The sequence below is a fragment of the Agelaius tricolor genome, unplaced genomic scaffold, assembly GCF_023055355.1.
Source record: "Agelaius tricolor isolate 1412-34295 unplaced genomic scaffold, bAgeTri1.0.p SCAF_23, whole genome shotgun sequence".
In the NCBI taxonomy this organism is placed as follows: Eukaryota; Metazoa; Chordata; class Aves; order Passeriformes; family Icteridae; genus Agelaius; species Agelaius tricolor.
The window spans coordinates 58,326-68,681 of NW_027269283.1; the positions used below are offsets into that span (position 1 = coordinate 58,326).

The 10,356-nt window shown below is 53.5% G+C and overlaps 1 protein-coding gene across 1 annotated transcript in view; it reads right to left on the bottom strand.

The window, feature by feature from the left end:
• LOC139599311 (trichohyalin-like) overlaps positions 1 to 10,130 on the bottom strand; it is a 42,912-nt gene extending 32,782 nt beyond the window's left edge. The window contains exons 1-10 of the mRNA XM_071446513.1: positions 10,116 to 10,130; positions 9,138 to 9,185; positions 8,758 to 8,990; positions 8,144 to 8,297; positions 6,665 to 6,855; positions 5,140 to 5,359; positions 4,397 to 4,677; positions 3,041 to 3,200; positions 2,235 to 2,475; positions 1,474 to 1,619 (exon numbers count right to left, since the gene is read on the bottom strand). Coding sequence (XP_071302614.1) covers positions 1,474 to 1,619; positions 2,235 to 2,475; positions 3,041 to 3,200; positions 4,397 to 4,677; positions 5,140 to 5,359; positions 6,665 to 6,855; positions 8,144 to 8,297; positions 8,758 to 8,990; positions 9,138 to 9,185; positions 10,116 to 10,130 — 1,689 coding nt within the window. The remainder of the gene's footprint in view (positions 1 to 1,473; positions 1,620 to 2,234; positions 2,476 to 3,040; positions 3,201 to 4,396; positions 4,678 to 5,139; positions 5,360 to 6,664; positions 6,856 to 8,143; positions 8,298 to 8,757; positions 8,991 to 9,137; positions 9,186 to 10,115) is intronic.
• Positions 10,131 to 10,356: the final 226 nt, after the last annotated feature.

The following is a 10,356-nucleotide window of genomic DNA, read 5'->3' on the forward strand; positions in this document are numbered from 1 at the left end:
GCTCCCCATGCCCAGCTTTTGGCCTGGAGCTGCTTTGAACAGCAAGCTCCAGAGCTGGATCAGTCATTCTGGGTGTGCCAGGAATCAGTCTGGCAGTCAGTGGCCTCTGGCTGGAGCCAGGCAGACAGACAAGGCTCTTTACCCAAGCAGGCCTGCACTGACAGGGATAGAGACCCACCTCTTCATGGGAAAAATCACTTGAATAATTCAGGGACACTGGAGTGGACTGAAGGTCAATGTCTCTGCCTGCCTGGATACAAATCTTTCCCTTCAGGGAGCCCAAGTGTTGCTTCAGAGCCCCTCTGGCAAGTTCACTCTTGTTCAGTGCAGCACTCAGTACTTGAGTCTTGTCCCTCGATTTCTTCAAAGCAGCAGCCCCATGCTCCAAATCTTCTTGCAACTCTTCCCTCTCCACTTGTAATTCTTGATTATTTCCCTTATGATTGCTCATCTCAGGTGCATGCATTTGATTCTTCTTTTCCAGATATCTCATCTGCTGCTGGTACAATTCCCTTTCATGCTGCCAAAACAGGGAGAAAAAGGATCACTCATTCCCTCTCTTGCTTTGCTTTTCATACCAGATCTGGACTCCTCCTGCAGGGGCAGGCACAGACTGCCCCTCTCTCTCAGCCTCTCAGCATGCTGCAGAGCTTTGCTGGGCCCCCCTCCCCTTGATGCTGCATCTTTCCCAGCTCACTCAGCCCATCCCAGCTTCCCTTCTGCCCTTGCCTGACCTCCTGCAGCTCCACTCCAGGGCTCCTTTGGGGAGGAGCTGCCAGAACTGCAGCCAGGATTTCAAGTGCCCGCTAAGCGGGATTCAGGCAGTGCCACGAGGATGTGCTCTCCATCAGGGAGGAAGGGAAGAGCAAACAGCCGCAGCCTTTCATTCCCTGGGGCTGGGCTGAGAGCAGTGCTTTTCCACCTCTCCTGTGTAGAGTTCCCATGGCTCCATGCCCCAGAGCCCCACTGCCCTCTCTGGGAGCAGCAATGGCCAGATCAGTCTGTCATTCTCTGCTGCCACTCAGGACCAGTTCTCCCCTTGCAGGCACACGTCCTGCTGGGGATCAGACCTTGGCTTTCCTCTCCTCTCTCCCCACTGGCTGCTCTCCCATGGCCAAGGCCAAACACCTTTCTATTAACAGCAAACTTTGTGTTCTCCTCCCTCTTTCCACATCCAGATATTTAGAAAGCTGAACATGGCATTGGACACCAGGAATTCCCCAAACCATGCAATGTCAATAGGGACACTGAGGACATTGAGAACTAAAGGTTCTAGAGCACAGAAGCCCAGCAGGGAGGAAAATCAGCAGCCTCAGCATTAACTGGCTTTGCCATGACTACAACATCTTCTCCTCCTTATTCAGTAGAATGCAATTAGAAAAGTTTAACTGGGAAAAGGTGCTCTTTAGAACTATGAGCACAAGGTCCAAACATAGCTAGGAAAGGGCCCTTTGTGGCATCTGCCAATCTCACCAGCACATCCTTCCTTTCCTTCTCCAGGTCCTCTAAATTCCTTTGCAAAGAGTGACAAAGAGTCACATCATCTTCCTTCAGGGCGATGGCGTCTTGCTTCTGGGAATTTTCATGAGAGATTTTCTGGTGTTCTGCTCTCAACATTGCTGGAGGAAGGAAGGGGAAGGAGGAGGGGAAAAGAAAAGTCAAGTTAAACTGATGTGCATCCTGCAGAGACAACAGCACTGTCTTCTCTACCTGCCTGTGTTTGCCAGGCCCTAAGCCCACAAAGGCTCCAAAGCGGACAGAAATGAAGGAAACTTCCGGGCAGAGAAAAAGGCAGGCATGAAAGGGGCAAGGATAAGAGGGATAGAAAAGTGTGTTTGCTCTTGGCCTTGTGCAGAGTGAACAATCTAAGAGAGACAAAGCACAGGGGATGCCTGTGCAGCCCTGCTCCAGAGAGGCCAATAGCCTGGAGGCTCTGGCAGGGCCTGGAGTTTGGGGGGAATGGAGCTGAGGCATCCAGCTACAGCTCCTTAGCACAGACACGGAGCCTGAGAGGCACCAGCTGTGCACGGGATCAGCCCTAGCACAGCCAGAGGGCACTGCCAGCCACAGCACCTTTCTCAAGAGAAAACTTTCACTGGCATGTGGATGGAGAAATCTCCTGCTGGCTGTTTTTCTCCTCTGCCATCTCTGGGCACTTTTCCTCTGCGAGGCATCAGTGAGATCCCCACAGGTCAGACAGCATGGGGCAGTGGATGGGAGAGGAGAAGCTGTACCTTGCTCACTTTGCTCCACCTGTTTCAGCAGCTCCTTATTGCGAGCCCTGAGATTGTCTCTCTGAGCCTGTCTCTTCCTCAGCTCCAGCTCCATGGCCTTACACTGTGTGGCAATGTCCACTGAGATTTCCTCAGAGCTCTGGAGCCTCACAAGCAGCTCAGACTCCTCAGTTTCCAATTGCTTCTGTCGAGTTTCCAAGAAAGCTGCCTTCTCCTTCACTGCCTCCAGCAGGGCCCAGGCCTGGAAGATGGATGCACAGAGCCTCAGGGACAGGGCTGCTCCTGAGGCTGCACAGCGGGCCACAGGGAGAGCAACGAAGGAGAAATGACTTCAAGCCAAACGCAGAAGGCACAGAAGCAAGGATGCCAATGGAGACAGATGGAGAGAAAACAGGGAAAGGGAGGCAATGGGCATCCTTGGGCTGCAGCTCGGAACAGCGGCTGAACTGGCTGTGCTGGAAGTGCCCTGCCCAGCCTGCCACAGCCACCTCTGTGTCCCCACATTGCTCAGTGCCGGGCACAGGCACCAACTCTGTCTGGGACAACACTGCCAACAGAGGGACAGAGAAGCTCCAGAGGAGTCTGCTGCTGCTTCTCCTCCCACATTTCCTGCTGGGACCCAGGAGAGGATGGGGGAAAACTTCTGCAGCAGAGACCAGATTCAGGCTCAGCCTCAGGGTGCAGCAGCAGCCCCGGGCAGAACACGACAGCTGTGGATGCTGCTGGCAGGGGAAAGAGGCTGGGGCCTGCAAGGCAAAGGTGCTGTTGTGTGTCCCTGGAGAAGAGGATGCCACTGCACAGCTTACCTGTGTGTTGAGCCCCAGCAGTTCTCTTCTATGCTCAGAATAGAGCTGCTCTGTCTCCTGAAGAGCAGATTGACACTGAGACACCTGATTTTGCAGTGCCAAGTTCTGCTCTTCCAGTGTCCTGAGGCACACATTCTTTTCTTCAAGAGACAGAATCAGCCTAGAAGGAAAGCAAGCAACACATTACTAAATGATATCACCTTTTATCAACTCTTAGGACTCACACCACCTCAGGGGGAAACTGCTCTGCCTGATGAGGTTTCTCTCAACAATATGGCTGTTTAGACTTGACTGTTCCCCCTGCAGTCCCTGACCAGCATGTGCCTACTCTGCTTTTGTCCCAGAATGAACAGCGAGTTCCTGCCTGCATGCCATACGTTCTTTCTGAGATGGGAATGTGAATACAAACCTAACAAAGTCTTGCAATGCAGACATTAGGGGAGAGGAACAATTTTCTTCTGACTAACCAGGCTCCAAAGCAGGGAGGCTTGGTCAGCATGGAAGAGACATTTCCTTCCCCCATCTTACACATCCAGGTAGCAGGAGCAGCACCCTAGAGCCAGGGAATCTCTGGCAAGTTCCCGAAGATTTACCAGCACCCATCCTACTTTCAGCTGGAGAAACAAAGGCCAAAAGGGCAACTGAGGCTTGGAGCACAAACTGATGGAAGATGCAGAAGGCTCCAGGCAAGCAGGAGTGCCCTGCCTTTGCTTTGTCTTCTTCTTGGAGGAAGAATCCTGTGGCACTGAAGCCTGGCAGGATTTGATCAGCTACATGAGCCCCCCATAGCTTGGTCCTGTTCCTTGCATTCTTTGCACAGTCAGAAATGCCTGTGACTGTGCAGGGTGGCAGGGACCCTGCTTGACCCCCTGCAGGCAGCGGGGGACATTGGATGAGGAACCATGCAACAGAGACATTCTTGTTTCTGGGCTGCCTCCAAGGCCAAGCTGGCCTAGAGCAGCACTCAGGGCCTTAAGATGGTTCTGCCCAGAAAAAGCATCAGATGCCAGGCTGATCCAGACCCCAAAGGCTTCAAGTTACAGGATCCAAGGTAGAGCTGATGGATGTATGCAGCTCCTTACAGTGCACCTCGGGCAGTGTCAACACACCCACCTAACCACACAATAACCCCTAGAGGGAAAGGGCTTCCCCAGAAGACTTTGTCTTCAGAAAAACTCTATCTGAAGGCTTGAAAGAAAAGAAAATGAAACTCAGCATTCAGATAATGAGACGTGTCTGCACGGGGAGTGCAGAACCTGCCATGTAGGAAATGCTGCCAGAGTCCCTGGCAGGTGCAAAGATGGCAAAGAGGGAATCCATTCAGCACAATGCAGAGTCCCACAGGCTTTCATTTACCTGGCCTTTTCCTTCTCTAGAGCATTGACAGAAGCCTGCAATTCTGAATTTTGCTGTGCCACTTCTTCCCATTGAATCCATTCCCTCTCCAAGTAGTCCAGATGCACTTGCAGCTCCTTGTTCTGATGTTGTGCCTCCTCCAGCATCTTCTGGATCTTCTCAAGCTCCAACAGCTTCTGCCTGGACTCTTCCTGTGTCTCCCTCACATCTTGCTGGGCTCTCTGTGCAGTCCTTTCCTGGCACTCTTGGGAGGCTGCCAGCTGAGATGTCAACTCTGCCACCTCCAGTCAAACAGAACAAAGCAGTCAGAGGCTACAGCCACAGCTTCTCACACTCAGCCACAGCACAGGCTGTGAGCAAAGGTAAAGGACAACTTTCCACTCCTCCCTGTCCTGAGAGCACCAGATTCACAAAGGACATGGACAACTTGTTTCACTCTCTAAGTGGCCCACCCGCAAGGGCACCTGAGAAAGCACCTGCCAAAGCAAGGCTAGCAAGAAGAGGCCAGCAGGAATCCATGCTGCTGCTTGCTGGCCAGCAGCACAGAGGACTAGCCCAGCTGTCCAGAGCAGCAGCTGACATTCAGCAGAGCACTGAGTGTCCTTCAGAGCAGCTGCCATGGAGCCCCCAGAGCACGAGACAGCCCCAGGGCTCACCCCAGCAGCTGCTGCTCTGCCATGGAAAAGCAAGAAGGCCACAGACCCCTTGCTGCATGACTGCAGTGCCACTGCTCTTTCACTCACCTGCTTTTCTAGAGCCTCCCTCTGCTCAAGGAGGAGATTCCTTTCCTCTTTGAGGCCTTGTAGCTCTTCCTCGTGCCTCCTCTGCGCTGCCTGGGCTTCTCTGCGAGCTCCCTGCAGCTCCCCTTGCAGCTCTGCCTCCACACGCTTCCAGGTCATCTCCAGCTGAGCCATCTGCTGGTGAGCAGCAAACAGCCTGGATTGCAGGCTCTCCTTTGCTGACCTACAAGTTGCAAAGATGGACAGACGTGAGTTGCTTGCTCCAGACACCCACAGCCGGTTATTCCAGGACGACGTGGCTCAAGATCCCCACGCCTGAGGATGGAAAATGGGTCAGCTGGAAACTCGTCCAGAGAAGGCACATCTGGGCCATTTCCAGAGCAGAGCAGGGCCTCTGAGGGACTGCCCAGGCCTTCCTTATGGCCTGCCATAGCACAGGCAGCCCAGCCCAACTTGGCCTCAACAGCCAAAACTTCACTTGCTGCTCCTGACCTATGACTCTGGGTAGCTGTGCCCAAACAGGCTGGAGCAACAAGCAAAAGCCCAGCCCCTGCTCACAGCCCTTCTCTCATCAGCACTTCCAAGCTGCTCTGCAGGGGGACAGAACAGACTCTTGTCCTGGCTGACTCCTGACTTTTTAATGCTCTTGATAATGGACAGAAAGGTACATCATCTTCCAGACACCCGGGATTTAACGAGGCTTCAGAACTACTTTGCAGATACAGTAAAATCTCATGGTCGTGGCAGCACCTGTGAAAAATCAGATCACCCTTTTGTCTGAACAACAACTACCTCGATGCAGAGACTGCAGTCTCAACTCTTGCAAGGTCCAGGAGTAGACTTGCTGCCTTTATTTGAGTGTTGCTGAACAAGCAGGCAGTAGCCCAAGGGACTTGTCCTTCTTTACACAGTGAGAGGGACCATGCAAAGGCACCTTGGCAGGTTTGGCAGCTGGGTGCCCACCAACAATCAGCAAGAATGCCCAGAGGCTGTTGAGAATTCCAGAGAGCTTTCCCTGCTGCTCTCTAACCAGCTCTACATCCTGTCCCACACTTCTCAAGAGTGTGCTTGGAAGCAGAAATGCCTCAAGATGGTCAGCAGGAGCCTCTGGCTTCACCCTGAATGGCAGCGTGCTACTCCCAACGGGCCAAGGTAAGAGCCTGGAATGCTGAAGATGAGGCTTCCTGGTCTGAAGATCAGGATCATGTCAAGCGACTCAGAAAGGAACGAGGGATGTTCAATGCCCAGAACGAGGAACCAAACCCAAGAGAAACTTGAGGTTTCACTCAGCATCTGCATGGTTCAACTACTCCTCAGTTCAGGGCTGGCTGGATTGCTTTTGACATCCCACAGGAGCGTGCTCGGCGGCACAAACAGGAGCCCAAGGCTGACGGGAGCTTTGCTGGCTTCACATGACAGGAAAACAATCTTCACATTGTGGCATTTATACTTTTTCCTTGAGACGCTTCCACATATTGTGTCCACGGAATGTAAAACCATCTGAAAAGTTTCAACTCCCTGCCTTTACCTGGTCTCCTCCAGCTGCCTGGCAAGGTCTTGTCGGAGCCACTCGGTGGCTGCCAGTCGGCCCTCAAGGTCAGCCTTCTGGGCCAGCAGCTCCTCCTCTCGCCACACCTGGGCCACTTCATGCCCTTGGCCAGAGGATTCCTGGCTCAGCAGCTCCAGAGACCAGCTCGATGACTCTTCTTCCTCGGAAACCTGCAAGTGGGACAAGGTACAGCTGGAGCCCTTCCTCGGGAGCCCTGTGCAGAGCCAGCCAGTGCCACCTCACAGGCAGCCAGAGGACAAGGAGCCCCTGTGCCCTGGCCTCAAAGTTTCACAGCATCTGCCCCATGCAGCTCTGATAGCCTGGCCTGCCAAAAGCTTCTGGCAGTGTTCCCTTGGAAGTGCTGTGGCAGGCCCTGCTGCCTTGCCCGGGCCCAGACAGCTCCTTCCCAACAAACATCCCTACTGCAAACTCTGTGTTGCCACATAAAACCACTGCACCTTCCACAACTGCCACTGGGCTAACAAAATTTCTCTTTGGATCTATTTCAGTGAATCAAGGGAAATTCAGCTGAATCAAGGGAAAATATACAGGACTTCTCCCTAATAGAAGAAAACCCGCATCACAGTGTCACCTCTTCACATACTCCAAGCAATTCTCTGCAAGGAGAGGATGCTTTACTGGGAAACGGCTCTTGTGACGAGCAGATATTTAGTGACTGATGGATGTCTGGCTGATGTGGCCAAAGCAAAACCTCTGCTGTGCATTTGCCAAACCTACCACATTGTCCAGACCTGAGAGTGTCTGACAGAGACCCTCTGAAACATAGCCTTCTCTTGCAGCTATCCTGTAACATCCAATCCAAACCTCCCCTGCCACAGCTTGGGACTGTTTCCTCTTCTCCTGTCCCTTCTTCCCTGGAAGCAGAGCCTGACCCTCACCTGGCTGCAGCTTCCTGTCACAGGGACTTGGAGAGAGCAAGAAGGTGCGCCCTGAGCCTTCTTTTCTCCAGGCTGAGCCCCCCCAGCTCCCTCAGCTGCTCCTGGTCACACCTGTGCTCCAGACCCTTCCCCAGCTCCCTTCCCTCTTTTAGAGGCTCTGTGGCTGCCCCAAGCAACACATTTTGCAGAAGCATGCAACACTTTGCTGATGAACATGCATATCCCTGGCTAAGAAATGCGTGTGCCCTCTTGAGCCAGGTGTGCACAGCACTGTGCCTGTCTTCTAGTGCCTGAAAGAGCATCAGGCTGATCTGGCTGCCACAACTCCCACTGCCACAGGTGCTGCCTAGCAATAAGGTGTTCAGAGCCCTGCTACCATCATCCCTCCCTTGCTCCAGCACATCCCTCTGAAGCTGCAATTCCTCCAAAGTCTGCCTCTTGACTTCCAGCTCCCTCTGCAAGGATGGCCCTTCTCCCTCGAGTGCAGCCAAGTCCTCCACTGTACAAGAAGGGGCAAGACGAGTTTTCAAGGGAAAACCATCTCATTTCCAAAACCAACCTCCATCCAGTCCTGCTGTTCTGCCTCTTCTGCCTGGACTGACGCTTCCTTCTGCTGCTTGGTGTTCTGCTGCTGCAGACAAAAGGCTGCTGTCTCCGGGATTCCAGTGCATTGCCGCAGCATTTCCTTGGACTTCTCAATTTTTGCACAGTCACTGCAGAGACAAGGCCCAGTCAGAAGAAGCAAGAGGCCTGAAGAGTCAGCAATGCCATTTTCAGCACACCAGGATGGAGCTGGGGGCAGTGGGCTAAGGAAGACCTTGCTCTTTCCCTCCCAAGGAAATCCTCCAGAGGCAAAGGGAAAGGAAGGCAGGATTTTGCCTTCCTTCAGTGACAAGCAGTGGCTGGGCAGGGGCATGCAAGGAACAGAATTCAGGAAGCAGCACGGCAAGAAGAAGGAGTCTTCTATTCCAATATGGCTCTGCATCTCCCAGACAGCCTTGGGAGTCACAGTAGAGCATCCAAAACCCAGACAGGACATTGCTCGAGATCCACACTGAGGCCTACACATGGTAGGCAGGTGATTTCTTCATCCAGGACACCTCTGACCTCCCAGACCTGGAAGCAGATTGCCTCTGGAATGCAGGAGGAGGAGGAGGAGGAGGAAATGCTCACCTACAGATTTCTTCTAGCAGAGAGTCTATGATCTGGTATTGGCTTCTGATCCTCTGGGTTCTCTCCTCTACTTGATCAAACTGTTGCCACATGCGCTCACAATTCTCTGTAGCTTCCCGAGCCAGTTCAAAGGGATGCTGTTCATCAGTGGATGTCAGAGTTGAGAGGATGTTCCCAGGATTGTCGGTGCAGATGATGGAATTGGCCATGCTGTCACCGCCGTCTACCAGCACCTGAAAGGCCACATCCAGCTGTTAGTCAGGTATTCTGTTCCTGTTCCAAAGTAGCACTGAGATGCCTCTTCTGATCCCACAAGAACCAGTGTCCATTCATGGAGAACCAGTTTCAAAAGACCAGCCAGCTCAGCACAGTTTACTCACCTGAGGGGCTCTGGAGGAACGTCCCTGGTGAGAAAGCCCTCGAGCTCCCTGCAAGTGCACAGGCAAGAGCACACTCAGACTGCATGGCTGCCCCTCAGGCAGTTGCCTCTAAGTGCTTCCCAGCCTGTCCCAGAGCACAGCACTTCCAGCTGAGCTCCTCCTCCCTTCCTTGGCAATATTTTCAGCCCAGGAGTTTGACAGCAGTGCAAACAAACATGCTGCAAGGTGTCTGATCACTTCTAAGAACACCAGAAGGGGAGCTGCCCAGAGCCCAATCCAACCTGGCCATGAACACTCCCAGGGATCCAGGGGCAGCCACAGCTTCTCTGGGCAACCTGTGCCAGGGCCTCAGCACCCTCAGAGGGCAGAATCCCCTCCCAATATCCCATCCATCCTTGCCATGTCTCACTGGGAAGCCTTGTCCTGTCCCTGCAGGCCCCTGGCTTAAGTCCCTCTCCAGCTCTCTTGCAGCCCTTTCATGCATTGGAAGGGACTCTAAGGTCACCCTGGAACCTTCTCTAGTCAGGAAAACCCCAACTCTTGCATCCTTTTCCCTTGGCACAGGTGCTCCAGCCCTTGCAGCATCTTCCTATCATCCTTGTGACCTCCTCTGGGCCACTGGGGATCATTTTGGAGATGTCTGGGAGCAACTCATTCTTGACTCTGGGAAGCGCTGAGGCTGCGCTGTAATTTGGGTGAGGGGAAGGCAATGAAAAGCTGCTCCCTTGTTTGTGCCCACGGCCTCCAGTGGGACAAAGAGAGTGGAGGAGATGTGGCTGTGCTCTGGGATAGCCAGGAGCCCCCCATTCCCTCCCAGGCCTGTCCCCAGGGCAAGCACCACAGCTGCTGCCAGCTCTGGAACAGCCAACTGTTAATCCCTTGCAGATCCCAAAGGGAACTGTTCCCTAAGGCACAGCCCAGGCCCACCCAGGTCCCTGCTGGGCTTGGCACAAGGAGAGCAGCGGCTTTGTCACTCACCCTCCGGGTCTCCATCCGCCCCTCGCACGAAGAGACAGATAATATCAGAGACAGATAATATCAGTGACCAAAGGCCCTTGGTCTTTGCAGGGTCGAAACCCCAGTGACCAAAGGCCCTTGGCCTTTGCAGGCTCTAAACCCCAAATATCCAAAGGCCCTTGGCAATTGCAGGGTCTAAACCCTGATATCCAAATGCCCTTGGCCTTTGCAGGGTCTAAAGCCCAGTGCCCAAAGGCCCTTG